Here is a 21652-nt window from a genome sequence, read left to right on the forward strand (position 1 = left end):
CACCAGGTACAGGAAGGTGGGATTAGAAAGGGCACCTGGGTGTCCACATGGACAAGATGGGTCGAATGGCCACCGTCTGTGCTGTAACTTTTCTATAATTTATGATTTTATGATTCTGAAAGCAGCAAAAAAATCATATTGAAAAGTCCCCTATGTGAACATTTTAAGCCAACCTATGTAATAAATATTAAAAAGAGACCCTAAACTGGGGGAAGGTTAATTTTAATAAGATCAGATATGATTTGGCCAGAGTGGACTAGCAGAGGACACTTTTAGGTAAATCTGTGACAGAACAGCGGGGTGCATTCAAGAAGGAAGGAGGGAGAGTGCAGGGTCAACATGTTGCAATCAAGAAAAAGAGTGGGACCAACAAATCCAGTGAACCCTGGATATCATTGGGTATACAGCATTGGATAAGGAGAAAAAGGGAGACTTATGGCAGATATCGAGGGTTCAATGCAACAGAAGCCTGAGAAGCATATAGAATGTGCAAGACGGAACTTAAAAAAGAAATTAGGAGAGCAAAAAGGGGACATTAAAGGATACTGACAGGTAAAATAAAGGAAATCCCAAATTATTTTACAAGTACATTAAGGATAAAAGGATAACTAGGAGTTGGGCCCATTAACCACAGTGGTAATTTGTGTGTGGAGCTGGAGGATGTAGGTAGGGTTCTAAATGAATACTTTGTGTCAGTGTTCATTCGTGAGAGGGATAGGGTGAGAACAGAAATCAGGGAGAAAGACTGCAATAAAATGAAAGAGATTAACATAGACAGAGAGGACGTTCTGAGTGGCCTGGCAAGTGTAAAGATAGACAAATCTCCAGGGACAAATGAGATGTATCTCAGGCTGCTGAGTGAGGCAGGGGTGTTGGCAAAAATTTTCAATTCCTCTCTGGCCACAGGAGAGGTGCTGGAGGATAGCCAATGTGGACCATTATTCAAGATGAAAGGAAGGGATAAACCAGGAAATGATAGGCCAAACCTCAGTGGTGGGGAAACTATTGGAAACAATTCTGAGAGTCAGAATTAATCTGCATCAGCATGGTTTTGTTCAGGGGAGGTCATGTCTGACTGACTTGATTGAATTTTTCGAAGAGGTGACCAGGTATGTAGATGAGGGAAATGCATTTGACGTAGTCTACTTGGACTTCAGCAAGGCTTTGGGTAAGGTCCCACATGGGAGACTGATGGCAAAGGTAAGAGCCCACGGGATCCAAGGAAATTTGGCAAATTGGATCCAGAATTGGCTGAGAGGCAGAAAGCAGAGGCTGATAGTTGAGTGTTTTACTGAGTGGAAGCCTGTGTCCAGTGGGATACTGCAGAGATCAGTGTTGGGGCCCTTGCAGTTTGTGGTTTATATAATTATTTAGACATGAATGCAGGAGGGTTGATCAGTAAGTTTGTGGATGATACGAAAATTGATGGGGTGGTAAATAGTGGATAGCCTTCGATTACAGGAGGATTTAGACAGGCTGGTCAGATGGACTGATCAGTGGCAAATGGAATTTAATCCAGATAAATGCGACGTGATGCACTTGGGCATGAGAAACAAGGCAAGGGAACACATGACAAACGGCTAGGTCCTGGGAAGCACTAAAGATCAAAGTGATCTTGGTGTGCATGTGCACCGGTACCTTAAGGTAGCAGAGCAGGTGGATACAGTGGTTAAGAAGGCTTATGGCATACTTGTCTTTATTAGTTGAGACATAGAGTTTAAGAGCAGGGAGGTTATGCTGGAACTGTATAAAATGTTGGTTAGGCCACAGCTGGAGTATTGTGTGAAGTTCTGGAATCTACATTATAGGAGGGATGTGATAGCACTGGAAAGGGTGCAGAGGAGATTTACCAGGATGTTGCCTGGACTGGAGAGTGTTAATTATAAAGAGAGAATAGACTTGGATTGTTTTCCTTGGATCAGAGGAGTCTGAGGGGGGATATGATTGAGATGTATAAAATTATGAGGGGCATAGATAGAGTAGACAGGAACAAACTTTTCCCCTTGGTGGATGGGTCAATGACCAGGGGGCATAGATTTAAGGTAGCGGGCAGGAGGCTTAGAGGGGGTGTGAGGGTAAATCTTTTTATCCAGAGGGCAGTGAAAGTTTGGAATTTGCTGCCTGAAAGGGTGGTGGAGGCAGAGACCCTCATAACATTTGTGAAGTATTTAGATGTGCAGTTGCATACAAGGATATGGGCCAAGTGCTGGAAAATGTGATTAGAATGGTTAGGTGGATGTTTTTGACCAGCGCATACATGATTGGCCGAAGGGCCTTTTCTGTGCTGTATGATTCTATGACCCTATCTCTTTGGAATGAGGCTGAGAGTCAGCAGATTGGAGAGGGAAAATCTGCTGACTTGATTGAAAATTTAAAGGGACCACATCCCCAAAAGTTTGTCCATTGGTCATCTGCCCCCAAGCCATGAGTTGAAGGGATTTTCCACTTACATGTAGAAGTTGCATATTAGTTGGAGAATAAAATATACAATATCTACTCCAAGTAATCCACAATTCTTTCCATTCACTTTGGGTGAAATTGCAAAGCAATGTTCTTCTGGCATTTACAGATTTATAAAGATGTGTTCGGTTCTAATACAATCGTGAACAAATATGTGGCAAGTAAGAATAAATCTGGCTTATATTATTCATGCTCCTGGGGCAAGGAAAAATTGAAGGAAGATGAATAGCACCTGGTAAACTGTTAAGAGGTTTCTCCCTCACCCGTGAAGTAATTGATCACAATATTTCTTCCGCTTGTTAAAGGTGTTGATCAGTAAAACAACTCCATTCTATAGATTTACAGCTCAGGGGAGATTAAGGGGGGTTTCTAATCACTTTAATTGTTTAATTTATCTTAATTGACAGGGCATTTACCAAAATGGCTTCAGCCCCTGCTAACTTTGGAGGAAGTGGACCAAAATCAATAAGGTATGTGGCATAACAAAGTAATGCTCGTGAAATCTTACTGGATTAAAAAAAATTGTGAGATTTTTTATTAAAACATCAATTTCGGAGAGCAATTTTGCATGGTTAGAAATTACAAAATTGACCAGTGATTTGATGACATTTGTTTGTGCAAATGCTCAGTTTATAGAATGTTCCAGAATAGAATGAGCCATTGGCCCATTAATTTTCTACTAGTGGTCTAATTCTCTTTTAAAGACACTTATGGACTCCGTTTCATAAACAGTGTGGGCAGGGAATTCCTCACTTACACATCATATGTAAAGAAGTTTTTCTAATTTTAATCTTGTGTTTGTGCTTTCACGTTTAACACCTCACTCACCAATGGAAACTTGATCATAACCCTTCATAAACTTGAAGACCTCTACCAGGTCATGCCTCAACTTTCTCTGCTCTGATGGAAGTAAATCCAACATTTCATATATTGCTTCAGAACTGTCACAAATTTGCATTCATCGTGGAAAAGTTAGAATGAAGCTACGCTGCACCTATTCCATTTTTTATATCTTTCACATAATGGTATGCCCAGAGCTTTATACAATATTTCAGTTGTGGACTGATGAAGGTCTTGAATAAGTTTATCAATAGTTCCTTTCATTTTATTTCCTGTATCTCTATACAAAGCAAAGAGCCGTTTTTTAATTCTTAAATGGGATGTGAGCATCCTTACCAAGGCCAGTTATCCTCGTGAAGGCAGTGGTGAGCCACCTTCTTGGACCACTGCAGTCCATCTGGTGTAGGTATGCTCACAATACTGTTAGAAAAGGAGTTCCAGGATTTTCATCCAGTGACGGTGAAGGAGCGGCAATCTCAGGAGGGTGTGTGACTTTGAGAGGAACTTGCAGGTGGTGATGTTCCCATGCATCCGCTGTCCTTGTCTTTCTAATTGTTGAGGTTGCAGTTTGGAAGGTGCTGTTGAAGGAGGCTTTCATAGATTACAGTCTTCTCTTTTCATAGAATTTACAGTGCAGAAGGCTTGGCAAGTTGCTGCAGTACTTATGGAAGACTTGCACTCCATCGCTTGCCATGTCACGCCACTAGCAAAGTTGTTCAACTACAGCCACAGCACTGCCATCTACCCTGCAATGTGTGTCCTGTACACAAAAACAGGACAAAAATAACCCAGCCAATTATCACCCCATCAGTCTACTCGCGGCCATCAGTAAAGTGGTGGAAGGGGCCATCAACAGTATTTGATTGAGTGTGGCATCGGGCAACAGTAGCAAAACTGGGATCAGTAAGAATCGGGGGGAAACTCTCAACTGGTTGCCTCTGGCACGGAGTCTGTCCCTGTTGCTCAGAAGGGAAGGGGGGAGAGGAGCAGAGCATTAGTAATTGGGGACTCGATAGTCAGGGGCACAGATCGGAATTTTTGTGGGAGCGTGAGAGACTCACGTTTGGTATGTTGCCTCCCAGGTGCAAGGGTACGTGATGTCTCGGATCGTGTTTTCTGGGTCCTTAAGGGGGAGGGGGAGCAGCCCCAAGTCGTGGTCCACATTGGCACTAACGACATAGGTAGGAAAGGGGACAAGGATGTCAGGCAGGCTTTCAGGGAGCTAGGATGGAAGCTCAGAACTAGAACAAACAGTTGTTATCTCTGGGTTGTTGCCTGTGCCACGTGATAATGAGATGAGAAATAGGGAGAGAGAGCAATTAAACACGTGGCTACAGGGATGGTGCAGGCGGGAGGGATTCAAATTTCTGGATAACTGGGGCTCTTTCTGGGGAAGGTGGGACCTCTACAGACAGGATGGTCTACATCTGAACCTGCGGGGCACAAATATCCTGGGGGGGAGATTTGTTAGTGCTCTTTGGGGGGGTTTAAACTAATGCAGCAGGGGCATGGGAACCTGGATTGTAGTTTTAGGGTAAGGGAGAATGAGAGTATAGAGGTCAGGAGCTCGGATTTGACGTCGCAGGAGCCAGTGTTCAGGTAGGTGGTTTGAAGTGTGTCTACTTCAATGCCAGGAGTATACGAAATAAGGTAGGGGAACTGGCAGCATGGGTTGGTACCTGGGGCTTCGATGTTGTGGCCATTTCGGAGACATGGATAGAGCAGGGACAGGAATGGATGTTGCAGGTTCCGGGGTTTAGGTGTTTTAGTAAGCTCAGAGAAGGAGGCAAAAGAGGGGGAGGTGTGGCGCTGCTAGTCAAGACCAGTATTACGGTGGCGGAGAGGATGCTAGATGGGGACTCATCTTCCGAGGTAGTATGGGCTGAGATTAGAAACATGAAAGGAGAGGTCACACTGTTGGGAGTCTTCTATAGGCCTCCAAATAGTTCTAGGGATGTAGAGGAAAGGATGGCGAGGATGATCCTGGATAAGAGCGAAAGTAACAGGGTAGTTATTATGGGAGACTTTAACTTTCCAAATATTGACTGGAAAAGATATAGTTCGAGTACATTAGATGGGTCGTTTTTTTGTACAGTGTGTGGAGGAGGGTTTCCTGACACAGTTTGTTGACAGGCCAACAAGAGGCGAGGCCACATTGGATTTGGTTTTGGGTAATGAACCAGGCCAGGTGTTGGATTTGGAGGTAGGTGAGCACTTTGGGGACAGTGACCACAATTCGGTGACGTTTACGTTAATGATGGAAAGGGATAAGTATACACCGCAGGGCAAGAGTTATAGCTGGGGGAAGGGAAATTATGATGCCATTAGACGTGACTTGGGGGGGATAAGGTGGAGAAGTAGGCTGCAAGTGTTGGACACACTGGATAAGTGGAGCTTGTTCAAGGATCAGCTACTGCGTGTTCTTGATAAGTATGTACCGGTCAGGCAGGGAGGAAGGTGCCGAGCGAGGGAACCGTGGTTTACCAAAGAAGTGGAATCTCTTGTTAAGAGGAAGAAGGAGGTCTATGTGAAGATGAGGTGTGAAGTTTCAGTTGGGGCGATGGATAGTTACAAGGTAGCGAGGAAGGATCTAAAGAGAGAGCTAAGACGATCAAGGAAAACCCAAAAGCTTTCTATAGGTCTGTCAGGAATAAGCGAATGACTAGGGAAAGAGTAGGACCAGTCAAGGATAGGGATGGGAAGTTGTGTGTAGAGTCTGAAGAGATAGGCGAGATACTAAATGAATATTTTTCGTCAGTATTCACTCAGGAAAAAGATAATGTTGTGGAGGAGAATGCTGAGCACCAGGTAAATAGATTAGATGGCATTGAGGTACGTAGGGAAGAGGTGTTGGCAATTCTGGACAGGCTGAAAGTAGATAAGTCCCCGGGACCTGATGGGATTTATCCTAGGATTCTCTGGGAGGCCAGGGAAGAGATTGCTGGACCATTGGCTTTGATTTTTATGTCATCATTGGCTACAGGAATAGTGCCAGAGGACTGGAGGATAGCAAATGTGGTCCCTTTGTTCAAAAAGGGGAGCAGAGACAACCCCGGCAACTATAGACCGGTGAGCCTCACGTCTGTAGTGGGTAAAGTCTTGGAGGGGATTATAAGAGACAAGATTTATAATCATCTAGATAAGAATAATATGATCAGGGATAGTCGGCATGGCTTTGTGAAGGGTAGGTCATGCCTCACAAACCTTATCGAGTTCTTTGAGAAGGTGACTGACCAGGTAGACGAGGGTAGAGCAGTTGATGTGGTGTATATGGATTTCAGCAAAGCGTTTGATAAGGTTCCCCATGGTAGGCTATTGCAGAAAATACGGAGGCTGGGGATTGAGGGTGATTTAGAGATGTGGATCAGAAATTGGCTAGCTGAAAGAAGACAGAGGGTGGTGGTTGATGGGAAATGTTCAGAATGGAGTTCAGTCACAAGTGGAGTACCACAAGGATCTGTTCTGGGGCCGTTGCTGTTTGTCATTTTTATCAATGACCTAGAGGAAGGCACAGAAGGGTGGGTGAGTAAATTTGCAGACGATACTAAAGTCGGTGGTGTTGTCGATAGTGTGGAAGGAAGTAGCAGGTTACAGAGGGATATAGATAAGCTGCAGAGCTGGGCTGAGAGGTGGCAAATGGAGTTTAATGTAGAGAAGTGTGAGGTGATTCACTTTGGAAGGAATAACAGGAATGCGGAATATTTGGCTAATGGTAAAGTTCTTGGAAGTGTGGATGAGCAGAGGGATCTCGGTGTCCATGTACATAGATCCCTGAAAGTTGCCACCCAGGTTGATAGGGTGGTGAAGAAGGCCTATGGAGTGTTGGCCTTTATTGGTAGAGGGATTGAGTTCCGGAGTCAGGAGGTCATGTTGCAGCTGTACAGAACTCTGGTACGGCCGCATTTGGAGTATTGCGTACAGTTCTGGTCACCGCATTATAGGAAGGACGTGGAGGCTTTGGAGCGGGTGCAGAGGAGATTTACCAGGATGTTGCCTGGTATGGAGGGAAAATCTTATGAGGAAAGGCTGATGGACTTGAGGTTGTTTTCGTTGGAGAGAAGAAGGTTAAGAGGAGACTTAATAGAGGCATACAAAATGATCAGGGGGTTGGATAGGGTGGACAGTGAGAGCCTTCTCCCGCGGATGGAAATGGCTGGCACGAGGGGACATAACTTTAAACTGAGGGGTAATAGATATAGGACAGAGGTCAGAGGTAGGTTCTTTACGCAAAGAGTAGTGAGGCCGTGGAATGCCCTACCTGCTACAGTAGTGAACTCGCCAACATTGAGGGTATTTAAAAGTTTATTGGATAAACATATGGATGATAATGGCATAGTGTAGGTTAGATGGCTTTTGTTTCGGTGCAACATCGTGGGCCGAAGGGCCTGTACTGCGCTGTATGTTCTATGTTCTATGGTTGGAGTCATAACTATGCTACGATCCCAGCTGATGTTACTATCGGACAAGTCAGATCCCAAAATTAAATTTGGCTTCATAGATCATAACTTTTACTTTTTGTTTCAATATGTAGCTGAACAGAGTCACTGGACCTCTAATTAACTTTTTACAACAGAATGAAACATTTATTAAACAAAAGATTAACTATAATACACTACTCCTTCATCACCCTTTACAGATATATGCAGATTTCTGAGGATATATCTTACTAATATTCTCAGCAAGTATGCAGTCCATGGAACCGAACAGGTGAAATGTGGTGAGACATCACACCACTGGCAGGTGCTATCCAAAACAACGTCTATAGCTTTCTCATTAATTATCCCAGACTCCTGTCACACTGTGAGACAACTGGTCTCACAGGAACTCTGACTTTCACACGAGGGTTTCCAGTCTTGAAGAACATACCTTGAAATTTTCTCCCAAAACAAAGTTTTTTTCCCCCGGATGCGTTCACCAAGGATCCAGCTCCAGGGTTTCAACCCTTCCTTTTGGTATTCCTCTACCCTGGTTGACAACATGCATTCAAATTTCCACGCAGCCTCTCAGTTACCTAGCTACGCCAACAAAACACCACTGCTTCACTGGCTGTATTAAGATGTCGCCAACCTTGGTTATCTGTCTTCTTGCAAGTTGATGTCCCCAGGTCTGCTCTTTGCAGCCCTATCTTTAACTTAGAGCCTCTATTTCTGCTCTCGGCCTCACTGAGAAGAACCTTTTTTTCCAGATCACTATTCTTTGTTCCTTTAACTTCTCAATCTTCTTGGAACTCTTTTCTGTCCCATTCCCTGGTTTGCACGGCTTTCTCCTTTTGTTTCTGGGAATTGCTTTCTGTTCCTCTGTATTGTCCTGCTTTTACAGACAGTGCCTGTGGAGTGCTTATTATTCTACAGTAACCTTCTTTCAAACGGCATTAACTGCTTCTGCTTCTCTCTGTGGGCCTCGATTTCTGAGCAACAGCCTAGTTTTTTAAAACCCTATGTTTCCTTTAGAAGTCGTAAAACCTCATTACAATGCAGGCATCTAAAACTACCTGCAGACTTGCAGGCACCTTTGTTAACATGAAGCCAAAATCTCTGGTTAGTTATTTAATTGCCATTGTGTTTTGCAGCAAAAAAAAGGCCCTTCAACTCAAAGGGCGGGATTCTCCCGCTCCCCGCTGGGTCGGAAAATCCCTGGGGGGGAGGCGCGAATCCCGCCCTGACGCCGGCTGCCGTATTCTGTGGCGCCATTTTACGGGCGGGGCATTATTCCTGCCACGCCGGTCGGGGGCCGTTGGCAGCCCCCCCCCCCCCCTGGCGTTTCTCCGGGCCCTGATGGGCCGAGCGGCCATCCATTTGTGGCCAGTCCCGCCGGCGTGAATCATTCAATTCGTGCACCAGTGGGACCTGGCAGGTGAGTATGCGGCGGCAGTCCTCGGGGGGGGGGACGGGGACGCGAGGGGATCCGACTCTGGGGGGACCCCCAGGGTGGCCTGGCCCGCAATCGGGGCCCACCGTTTTGCGGGTGGGCTTGTTCTGTGGGGGCACTTCTTCCTTCTGCCCCTATAGGGCTCCGCCATATATACCGGGCGCCGGCGCGGAAAAGAGAACCAGGCGCATGCACAAAAATACGTCGGCCAGCCTGCTTGGCGCGGAATCACGCCGGCCGTTCCGCACATGCGCCCGGTTCTCCTCTCCGCGGTCTCGCTGGAGCGGCGCCAACCCCTTCGGTGTCAATCTAGCCCACTAGAAAGGTGAGAATTCCTCACCTTGGGGGGCCGTTGACACCGGAGTCGTTGGCGCCGGTTTTCCCGCCGGCATGGGAACTTAGTCCGCAGAAGGGAAAATCCTGGTCATAGTGTCTGCGCCAACCAACAAGCACCTATCTATTCTAATCCCATTTTCCAGACCTTGATCCACTGTCTTGTATGCTATGGTGTTTTAAGTGCTCATCTAAATGCTTCTTAAATGTTGTGAGTGTTCCTGCCTCTACGATCCTTTCAAGCAGTGAGTTCCAGATTTCCACCACCATCTGGGGTTAACAAATTTCCCCTCAAATTGTCTCTAACTCTCCTGCCCTTACCTTAAACCTATGCCTCCTTGTTAGTGACACCTCTACTAAGTGGAAAAGTTCCTTCGTACCTACCCATCTATGTCCGCCATAATTTTGTACACCTCAATCAGGTTCCCCTTCAACCTTTTTGCTTTAAAGAAAACAACCACAAACATACCAGCCTTTTTTAATGGCTGAAATGCCCCAGCCCAGGCAACATCCTGGTGAACTTCCTTTGCACGCTTTCGACTGCAATCACCTCTTTCATATAGTGTGGCGACCGGAACTGCACACAGTACTCTCGCTGTGTCCCAACAAAATTTGTTTACAGCTCCATCTTAAACTCCCTGCTCTTATATATGCCCTGGCTAATTAAGACAAGCACCCCATATGCTTTTGTAACGACCTTATCTACCTTTGGCAGGGGGATGGGGAACTGATTTGTAGTCCAGGAGATAGCGTTGCTGGAGTTTAGGAAGTTGAGGGTAGTGCAGTACTGAGGAAGGTGCCAAGGTCACAAGAGTGGACCTGCAGGCATGAAGGTGGTTTGAAGTGTGTCTACTTCAATGCGAGGAGCATCAGGAATAAAGTTGCTGAGCTTGAAGCATGGATTGGTACCTGGACTACGATGTTGTGGCCATTACGGAGACGTGGATAGAACAGGGGCAGGAATGGTTGTTGGAGGTTCGGGGGTTTAGATGTTTCAGTAAGATTAGGGAAGGTGGTAAAAGAGGTGGAGGAGTAGCATTGTTAATCAAGGATAGTATAATGGCTGCAGAAAGGCAGTTTGAGGAGGATCTGTCTACTGAGATAGTGTGGGCTGAAATTAGAAATAGGAAAGGAGTGGTCACTTTGTTAGGAATTTTCTATAGGCCCCCAAACAGTAACAAAGATGTGGAGGAAAAGATTGCAATGCTGATTTTGGATAGGTGTGGTCGTCACAGGGTAGTTGTCATGGGTGACTTTAACTTTCCAAATATTGATTGGAACCACTATAATTCGAATAGTTTGGATGGGGCTGTTTTTATCCAGCGTGTGCAGGAGGGTTTCCTCACGCAGTATGTGGATAGACTGACAAGAGGCGGGGCCACATTGGATTTGGTACTGGGTAATGAACCGTGCCAAGTGTTAGATTTGGTTGTGGGAGAGCACTTTGGAGATAGTGACCACAATTCGGTGACTTTCACTATAGAAATGGAGAGGGATAGGAACATACGGCAGGGCAAGGTTTATAACTGGGGGAAGGGTAATTACGATGCGATTAGGCAAGAATTGGGGAGCATAAGATGGAAACAGGAACTGTCAGGGATAGGCACGATTGAGATGTGGAGCTTGATCAAGAAGCAAATACAGCGTGTCCTTGATATGTACGTCCCTGTCAGGCAGGGAGAAAATGGTCGAGTGAGGGAACCATGGTTTACAAAAGAGGTTGAATGTCCTGTCAAGAGGAAGAAGGGGGCTTATGTAAGGATGATAAAACAAGGTTCAGTTAGGGCACTTAAGGAATACAAGATGGCTAGGAAGGAGCTCAAGAAAGGGCTTAGGAGAGCTAGGAAGGGGCATGAGAAGTTCTTGGCGGGTAGGATCAAGGAAAACCCCAAGGCTTTTTACACTTATGTGAGGAATAAAAGAATGACCAAGGTGAAGTTGGGGCCGGTCAAGTACAGTAGTGGGAACGTGTGCATGGAGTCTGAAGATATAGGAGAGGCCCTAAATGAATACTTTTCTTCAGTGTTCACAAAGGAGGCCATGTTGTTGAGGAGGTAGGCTGGTAGGCTGGAGGAGGTAGATATTCGGAAGGAAGATGAGTTAGAAATCTTGAAAAGCCTGAGGATGGATAAGTCCCCTGGGCCTGATGGGATATATCCGAGGATTCTTTGGGAGGCGAGGGATGAGATTGCAGAGCCTTTGGCTTTGATCTTTATGTCCTCGCTGTAAACAGGAATAGTGCCAGATGACTGGAGAGAGGCGAATGTTGTCCCCTTGTTCAAGAAAGGGAATAGGTATAACCCTGGGAATTGTAGGTCGGTTAGTTTCACTTCGGTCATAGGTAAATTATTGGAAAGCGTCCTGAGGGATAGGATTTATGATCATTTGGAAAGATACAGCTTAATCCAGGATAGTCAGCACGTTTTTGTGAGGGGTAAGTCTTGCCTCACAAGTTTGATTGTATTCTTTGAGGAGGTAACTAAGTACATGGATGAAGGTAGAGCAGTTGATGTCGTGCACAAGATCGTGTAAGGCGTTTGATAAGGTGCCCCATGGTCGGTTCATGCAGGAAGTAAGGAGGCATGGCATAGAGGGAAATTTGGCCGATTGGATCAGTAACTGGCTATCACAAAGAAGACAGAGGGTGGTGGTAGATGGTAAATTTTCATCCTGGAGCCCAGTCAACAGCGGTGTACCACAGGGATCAGTGCTGGGTCCTCTGCTATTTGTGATTTTTATCAATGACTTGGATGATGGAGTTGAAGGTTCGGTTAGTAAATTTGCTGATGACACCAAGATTGGTGGAGTAGTGGATAATGTGGAGGGCTGTCGTAGGCTGCAAAGAAACATTGATAGGATGCAGAGCTGGGCTGAAAAGTGGCAGATGGAGTTTAACCCTGATAAATGTGAGGTGATTCATTTTGGTCGGACAAATTTGATTGCGGATTACAGGGTTAAAGGCAGGGTTCTGAAGAATGTGGAGGAGCAGAGAGATCTCTTGAGTTCATGTCCATAGATCCCTGAAAGTTGCCACCCAAGTGGATGGAACCGTGAAGAAAGCCTATAGTGCGTTCGCATTTATTAACGGGGATTGAGTTTAAGAGCCGTGAGGTTATGCTGCAACCGTACAAGACCTTGGTTAGACCACATTTGGAGCATTGTGTGCAGTTCTGGTCACCTCATTATAGGAAGGATGTGGAAGCATTGGAAAGGGTGCAAAGGAGATTTACCAGGATGCTGCCTGGATTGGTGGGTGGGTCTTATGAGGAAAGGTTGAGGGAGCTAGGGCTTTTCTCATTGGAGCGAAGGAGGATGAGAGGTGACTTAATTGAGGTGTAGAGGGATAGATAGCGTGGACGTTCAGCGGCTTTTTCCTCAGGTGGATGTAGCTGTTACAAGGGGGCATAACTATAAGGTTCATGGTGGAAGATATAGGAGGGATGTCAGAGGTAGGTTCTTTACTCAGAGAGTGGTTGGGGCATGGAACGCGCTCCCAGCTATGGTAGTGGAGTAGGACACTTTAGGAACTTTCAAGCGGTTATTGGATAGGCATATGGAGTGCACGAGAATGATTGGGAGTAGGTTGATTTGATCTTAGTTTCAGACTAGTTGGGCACAACATCGTGGGCCGAAGGGCCTGTACTGTGCTGTACAGTTCTATGTTCTATGTACCTGTCCTGCTGCCTTCAGGGATCTTTGGACATGCATCCCAAGGCCTCTCTGGTCCTCTGTACTTCCTAGGATCCTACAGGTCATTGTCCAGCACAATTCCTGACTGGATGTGGCAGGAGTGCAAAGCCATTGGTTGTGGATCAGATAGCCATGTCTTCCGCATGATGCTTCCACTGTTTGGTCCTATGTTGTCACTTCCTCAGGTTGGCACTCTAATTTTGGTATTTCTGGTGCTGCTACTGGTACTGACCTCCACTCCTCATTGAACCAGAATTGATCCACTGGCTTGATAATAGTTGAGTGAGGGATACAAAAAGCCATGAGTAGATGTGGTTGAATATAGTTTTTCTGCTGGTGGCCCACTGCACCTCATGGATGCCAGTTGTGAGCTGCTGGATCTGTTCTGAATCTATCATTTAGCACAGTGGCAAGTGCCACATATCACAGTGGATGGTATCCTCAGTATGGAAATGGGACTTTGTCTCCACTTGAAGTGTACATTGGTCACGCTTACTAATACTGTCATAGATAAATGCATCTGCAATTGGTAGATTGGTGAGGCTGAGGTCAAGTAGGCTTTTCCCTATTGTTGGTTCCCTCACCACCTGACGCAAGCCCAACCTGGAAGATAATTCCCTTCAGGACACTGCCATTTCGGTCAGTTGTTGTGTTACCAAGCCATTATTGGTGATGGGTGCTGAAGTCCCCCCTGAGTACATTCTGTGCCCTTGCTGCCCAGCATGCTCCTGTCAGGTGGTGTTCAGCATGGAAGAGTTCTGATTCATTAACTGAGGGGTGACAGTAAGTGGTAATTAGTGGGAGGTTTCCTTTGCTATGTTTGCCCTGGAGCCATGAGGTCTGGTGTCAATGTCAAGGACTCGCATAGCAACTCTCTCCCAACAATATATACCATGCCACCACCTCTGGCCTGCAAGTGGGACAAGAAAATATCCAGTGATGGTGACAGGTCTGGGACTTTGGCAGTAAGGTACGATTCAGTGGGTGTAACTATAAAGAACAAAGAACAAAGAAATGTACAGCACAGGAACAGGCCCTTCGGCCCTCTAAGCCCGTGCCGACCATGCTGCCCGACTAAACTACAATCTTCTACACTTCCTGGGTCCGTATCCCTCTATTCCCATCCTATTCATGTATTTGTCAAGATGCCCCTTAAATGTCACTATCGTCCCTGCTTCCACCACCTTCTTCGGTAGCGAGTTCCAGGCACCCACTACCCTCTGCGTAAAAAACTTGCCTCGTACATCTACTCTAAACCTTGCCCCTCTCACCTTAAACCTATGCCCCCTAGTAATTGACCCCTCTACCCTGGGGAAAAGCCTCTGACTATCCACTCTGTCTATGCCCCTCATAATTTTGTAAACCTCTATCAGGTCTCCCCTCAACCTCCTTCGTTCCAGTGAGAACAAACCGAGTTTATTCAACCGCTCCTCATAGCTAATGCCCTCCATACCAGGTAACATTCTGGTAAATCTCTTCTGCACCCTCTATAAAGCCTCCACATCCTTCTGGTAGTGTGGCGACCAGAATTGAACACTATACTCCAAGTCTGGCCTAACTAAGATTCTATACAGCTGCAACATGACTTGCCAATTCTTATACCCAATGCCCCGGCCAATGAAGGCAAGCATGCCGTATGCCGCCTTGACTAACTTCTCCACCTGTGTTGCCCCTTTCAATGACCTGTGGACCTGTACTCCTAGATCTCTTTGACTTTCAATACTCTTGAGGGTTCTACCATTCACTGTATATTCCTTACCTGCATTAGACCTTCCAAAATGCATTACCTCACATTTGTCCGGATTAAACTCCATCTGCCATCTCTCCGCCCAAGTCTCCAAACAATCTAAATCCTGCTGTATCCTCTGACAGTCCTCATCGCTATCCGCAATTCCACCAACCTTTGTGTCGTCTGCAAACTTACTAATCAGACCAGTTACATTTTCCTCCAAATCATTTATATATACTACAAACAGCCAAGGTCCCAGCACTGATCCCTGTGGAACACCACTGGTCACAGCCCTCCAATTAGAAAAGCATCCTTCCATTGCTACTCTCTGCCTTCTATGACCTAGCCAGTTCTGTATCCACCTTGCCAGCTCACCCCTGATCCCGTGTGACTTCACCTTTTGTACTAGTCTACCATGAGGGACCTTGTCCAAGGCCTTACTGAAGTCCATATAGACAACATCCACTGCCCTACCTGCATCAATCATCTTAGTGACCTCCTCGAAAAACTCTATCAAGTTAGTGAGACACGACCTTCCCTTCACAAAACCGTGCTGCCTCTCACTAATACGTCCATTTGCTTCCAAATGGGAGTAGATCCTGTCTCGAAGAATTCTCTCCAGTAATTTCCCTCCCACTGAAGTAAGGCTCACCGACCTGTAGTTCCCGGGATTATCCTTGCTACCCTTCTTAAACAGAGGAACAACATTGGCTATTCTCCAGTCCTCCGGGACATCCCCTGAAGACAGTGAGGATCCAAAAATTTCTGTCAAGGCCTCAGCAATTTCCTCTCCAGCCTCCTTCAGTATTCTGGGGTAGATCCCATCAGGCTCTGGGGACTTATCTACCTTAATATTTTTTAAGACACCCAACACCTCGTCTTTTTGGATCTCAATGTGACCCAGGCTATCTACACACCCTTCTCCAGACTCAACATCTACCAATTTCTTCTCTTTGGTGAATACTGATGCAAAGTATTCATTTAGTACCTCGCCCATTTCCTCTGGCTCCACACATAGATTCCCTTGCCTATCCTTCAGTGGGCCATCCCTTTCCCTGGTTACCCTCTTGCTTTTTATGTACGTGTAAAAAGCCTTGGGATTTTCCTTAACCCTATTTGCCAATGACTTTTCGTGACCCCTTCTAGCCCTCCTGACTCCTTGCTTAAGTTCCTTCCTAATTTCCTTATATTCCACGCAGGCTTCGTCTGTTCCCAGCCTTTTAGCCCTGACAAATGCCTCCTTTTTCTTTTTGACGAGGCCTACAATATCTCTCGTTATCCAAGGTTCCCGAAAATTGCCGTATTTATCCTTCTTCCTCACAGGAACATGCCGGTCCTGAATTCCTTTCAACTGCCACTTGAAAGCCTCCCACATGTCAAATGTTGATTTGCCCTCAAACATCCGCCCCCAATCTATGTTCTTCAGTTCCCGCCTAATATTGTTATAATTAGCCTTCCCCCAATTTAGCACATTCATCCTAGGACCACTCTTATCCTTGTCCACCAGTACTTTAAAACTTACTGAATTGTGGTCACTGTTCCCGAAATGCTCCCCTACTGAAACATCTACCACCTGGCCGGGCTCATTCCCCAATACCAGGTCCAGTACCACCCCTTCCCTAGTTGGACTGTCTACATATTGTTTTAAGAAGCCCTCCTGGATGCTCCTTACAAACTCCGTCCCGTCTAAGCCCCTGGCACTAAGTGAGTCCCAGTCAATATTGGGGAAGTTGAAGTCTCCCATCACCACAACCCTGGCTGTTGCTGGCTGGTCTGTTCGACAGCTTTCCTAATTTTGGCACAGATGTTTACAAGGAAGACTTGCAGGATTATCTGGGAAGGATGTGCTGCAATCGTTTCTGTTCTGTGCGGTTCTATTTTTATTCTACTTTTCTGTAGCACCTTGGTACAACCGAGTAGCTTGCTAGGTCATTTCAGAGGGTATTTAAGAGTCAACCACATTGAATCGGTCTGGAGTCACAAGTAGCCAGACCAGGTAATGACAGCAGATTTCCTTCTCTAAAGGGGATTAGTGAATCAATGGGTATTTACAACAATCCAACAGCTTTCATGGTCATGACTACTGAGTCTAGCTTTTACAGAGTAATTCATTCAGTTTAAATTCGTATTGGCCTAGGCCTTTAGTAGCATTACCACCATGTCACTATCCCCGTTCATATGAATATGTTCACCAGAAGAACGTCTGGGATGAATTCTCACTTTTGCCACCAGACAGTAGTAGATCGGCCAGTTGTTGACATCTCACTCCAATTTCCTTTTTCATTTAAGTCAACAGAAATGATAAGTTGTTGGCTGGTTATTATGATCTGTTTTCTCACAGATGTCAAAATACACCCTTCTGAGTCTTTGAATGCAATTCTAAGATAATAGTGGGTGCATATGGAACGCTCAGTTTATAAATACACCAGCCTTTTTTTGTCCCTTCGGATGAAAATCTAGGGGTGTCATTGAGATCCATAAAGGAATTGACACCCTGCCCATTTGATTACTACACGTGTGATAGCAGCTGCATGCAAATGGTCACAAGAAACAAAAGAACAATAGAAGTAAAAGTTCTGAAATTGAGTCCAAACAGTGACAAAAATTGAGCTACCAATGAAAATTCAAATAGATCAATACCCTTTTTTTAAACACCGGCAGTTTACAAATTGTACCAATCTTTGCGAGACAATTGTATGGGATGCTGCTGCACGGTTTCCAATGAAGAAATGAGTTCAACAAGAAAACCACCAAAGCGTGGGATGAATTAAATTTTCCTTTGCCTGTCTGGTGAGACTTGTGTCGGTCACTAACATTTCTCCAAACAGATGTCATTTGTATGTGCCATGGAATATGGTGACTTAGCCTGCATGTCCAATTTTGCAACAGCAAGGCAACAAAAAAATGAATGCGTTCTTTTGTACACTGATAAAACATTTAATGGAAAACTTTTGCCTTTTCATGGTGTCTATCACATCCTCTGGATAAATATATATAAAGATATTTTCAAGTGCAATAAAAAGATAAAGTTATATTACTTTCAGACCAAAACACTCATTGTGCTGTGGCTGCCTTTCAAAATGTGAAGCAACTAGACAAATATCAATGGTTGGAATGTTTGTACCAGACTTCTATAGAGAAACCTCTGGTTACATAATTGAAAGCAGCTCCTGGATTACAACAGATCTTTTGTTTTGTACTGATCACTCGTAAGAAAAAAAATTAAGACATTTCAGAATTTTCCTAAGCTAACAATAATTATATCAGCGATATTTGCAATTGTAAAAAATCTCAAATGTGTGCCTTGGTTCTGCCAATAACTGATAAAATTGGTAGCTTAAGTTTTGATTGACAAATTGATGAAGAATGAGTCCATTATAAAGTTGTGCTTTTTTTCAGCCTGCTTTCACGTGTAATGAATACTGGATCACAATTCGTGATGGAAGGTGTGAAGAATTTGGTATTAAAGCAACAGGTAAGAATCTAAGGTTAGTAATTCTAAGCACAAAACAATTATACATAGAATCAAAGTAATCTTGGACCAAAGAAAATTAATCTAGACTTCATGAAATTTAAAAATGTAACCAGGCTCCTTGCTCACTCACAGTTTTGGAATGCAAATGTGATCTGTGTCTTTCTTGTTGCCTGCTGGCACAACCTATCCAAAACACTCAAGTGAGTACAATAAAAATACTTGTGCATCAGAAGTTTAACTGTTGTAGCATGATCAATAAACAACATCCACATTGGCAATGTATGTTCCTGGATGATACGCAAGAGAGTATTCGTAGGCTGCTAACAATAATGCCCAATGTTGTATCTGAGCTGAGGCTATGGGGGGAATCACTTTATTCTCTTTGAAAAGGCCCAGCAGGGATTTATAGTCTATTATGATTGTGAAATGTGGCCCTGGACATATGGGGGGGGTGGAATTTCTTCAGCCCAAAAATAACAGCCAATCCTTCCCTTTATATCTGAGAATAGTATCTTTCTGTGGCCGCGAAGGTTTTGGATGTATAATGATGTGTTAAGTAAGTTGGTTCAACGTTGACTGCAACTGGATGCATTGAAACTAGAAACAGGCTTCTGACACAGGAGATGGTCCAACACTGTTTTATTGAACTTCCTGAATGCTGTACATAGTCTGCTGTGAGTTCACACTCTATCAATCTAACTGATAGCCTCCTACTGGCTTGACCAGACTAACTCTCTACCTCATGGTGATAGTGCTCACTAGCTTGTGCACTCTTACTATCTCAGTAGCTGGGTCCTGTAGTGAGAGAGAGTCTTAATGCCCTGTGTGCTTTATCGTGGTGGTGTCCTGTCTGGTGATTGGTTATGTGTCGTGTGTGTTCATTGGTTATCCTGTGTGTCAATCACTGCCTGTCTGCATCTCATTATATACATGAGTGGATATTATGACATCTCCCCTTTTTGAAGTAAATTTTGGAACGTGGCGATATATATACATGCATGATTATATACAAGTGGTGAGTGAATGAACATATGTACATGGGAAGGTGTCTATCATGTAGATACAGAGCAAACTGAACAAAATTTGCAAGTTTTAAGTCTATAGATTCAGTCTTTGTGGCGGGCGACGAATTCTTGTCGATCGCCTCAGAGGTGGAGGGGGGGACGCCGGCACTTGGACAGGTGGGTTTGCTGCCATGTCGGTGGCCTCATGGAGAGGCAGGATCGCTGCCAGATCGGTGGCCTCGTGGTGCGAGATGTCCGGAGGAGGCATGATGACATGCGGAGAAGTGCGGCCAGGCGGTGGGCAGGGAACTTTTTGCAGCGCCCTCCTGTTGCGCCGGAAAATGGAGCCATCAGCCATTTGGACAACGAAGGACCTGGGGGAAGCCTGCCTGACGACAATAGCTGGGGCTGTCCATCCTCCCTCAGCCAATTGGACGCGAACAACATCGTCAGGACCCAGCGCAGGTAGATCCTTGGCATGAGCATCATACGTGATCTTCTGCTGGTCCCTGGATCGTTGCACTTTCTGCAGCACCCTGAGGCGGTCAAGGTCTGGAACATGGATGGCTGGAACAGTAATCCTCAAGTTGCGGTTCATGAACAGCTGCGCCGGAGACAAACCAGTCAACAGTATGCCAACAGCGCCAGGTTGAAGTCCGAGGCTGAGTTTGCAGCCTTGCACAGCAACCACTTGCCAATATGGACCCCTTTTTCGGCCTTCCCGTTTGATTGCGGGTAATGGGGACTGGATGTGATGTGACTGAAGTGGTAGGATCGTGCAAAGTCGGACCACTCTTGGCTGTAGAAACAACGGCCGTTGTCACTCATTACTGTGAGTGGTATGCCGTGCCTGGCAAACGTCTCTTTGCAGGCTTTAATCACTGACTTGGATGTGAGGTCCGACAGTTTCACCACTTCCGGGTAGCTGGAGAAGTTGTCGACCAAGAGCACGTAATCATGCCCAATTGCGTGAAAGAGGTCTATCCCCACCTTGGACCACTGAGAAGTCACAATCTCGTGCTGTTGCAGTGTTTCTTTGGGCTGAGCTGGTTGAAATTTCTGGCATGTTGTGCAGTTGAGGACCGTGTTGGCAATGTCCTGGCTGATGCCAGGCCAGTAGACTGACTGCCGAGCTCTGCGTCGACATTTTTTGACCCCAAGGTGACCCTCATGGATCTGTCTGAAACCATAGCTTGCATGCTTTGGGGAATGACGATTCTGTCTAGTTTAAGAAGGATCCCCTCGACAACCGTTAACTCGTCCTTAACGTTGAAGAACTGGGGCCTTTTGCCAGCCATAGGCAAGGTGTTGCATCACGTGCTGCAGTAGAGGATCTTTGGCAGTTCCTTCGCATATCTGGACAACTCGTTCATCAGTGGCTGGGAGGTTGCTGGCACACAACTGCACCTGTGCCTCGATGTGGCGAATGAAGTCGCCCGGTTCACATGGCACGATGATGGATCAGGATAGGGCATCCGGGACGATCAGCTCCTTGCCCGATGTATAGACGAGTTCGAAGTCATATCGGTGGAGACGAAGAAGAATTCGCTGCAGCCGAGGTATCATGTCATTTAAATCCTTCTGGAATATGTGGACTAAAGGCCTGTGGTCTGTTTCCACCGTGACCTTCGGCAGATCGTAGACGTAGTCATGAAACTTGACTATTCCTGTCAGGAGACCCAGACGCTCCTTTTCGATCTGGGCATACCGTTGTTCGGTCGGAGTAAGCGTTCTCCAAGGGGGCCTTCAGGACGCGCAATAACGCAGAATTGCCGAGCAGAAGCTTATAGCCAAGTTCCGCACACATGAGTGCGGCCTCAACCGGGACCTGGGATTCATGTCGCATTACATTCATCCCCCACCATCTGGCCTGCGAAATCCTACCAACTGTCCTGGCTTGATGTAATTCACACCTCTTTAACCTGGGGTTACCCCATCTCTGGATCTGTAAAGATGTAATCACCTGCTAATGGTCGCATTAACATAGAACGATACAGCGCAGTACAGGCCCTTTGGCCCACGATGTTGCACCGAAACAAAAGCCATCTAACCTACACTATGCCATTATCATCCATACGCTTATCCAATAAACTTTTAAATGCCCTCAATGTTGGCGAGTTCACTACTGTTGCAGGTAGGGCATTCCACGGCCTCACCACTCTTTGCGTAAAGAACCTACCTCTGACCTCTGTCCTATATCTATTACCCCTCAGTTTAAAGCTATGTCCCCTCGTGCTAGCCATTTCCATCCGC

General features: G+C 45.7%; 1 protein-coding gene across 6 annotated transcripts in view; it reads left to right on the plus strand.

The window, feature by feature from the left end:
- scfd1 (sec1 family domain containing 1) overlaps window positions 1-21652 on the plus strand; it is a 568533-nt gene that overhangs the window by 378474 nt on the left and 168407 nt on the right. For all 6 annotated transcript variants that reach the window (XM_072488067.1, XM_072488091.1, XM_072488100.1 and 3 more), the window contains 2 exons: window positions 2868-2930; window positions 18320-18395. In XM_072488067.1, the coding sequence (XP_072344168.1) occupies window positions 2868-2930; window positions 18320-18395 (139 nt within the window). The remainder of the gene's footprint in view (window positions 1-2867; window positions 2931-18319; window positions 18396-21652) is intronic.

The sequence above is a fragment of the Scyliorhinus torazame genome, chromosome 2, assembly GCF_047496885.1.
Source record: "Scyliorhinus torazame isolate Kashiwa2021f chromosome 2, sScyTor2.1, whole genome shotgun sequence".
Lineage (NCBI taxonomy): Eukaryota > Metazoa > Chordata > Chondrichthyes > Carcharhiniformes > Scyliorhinidae > Scyliorhinus > Scyliorhinus torazame.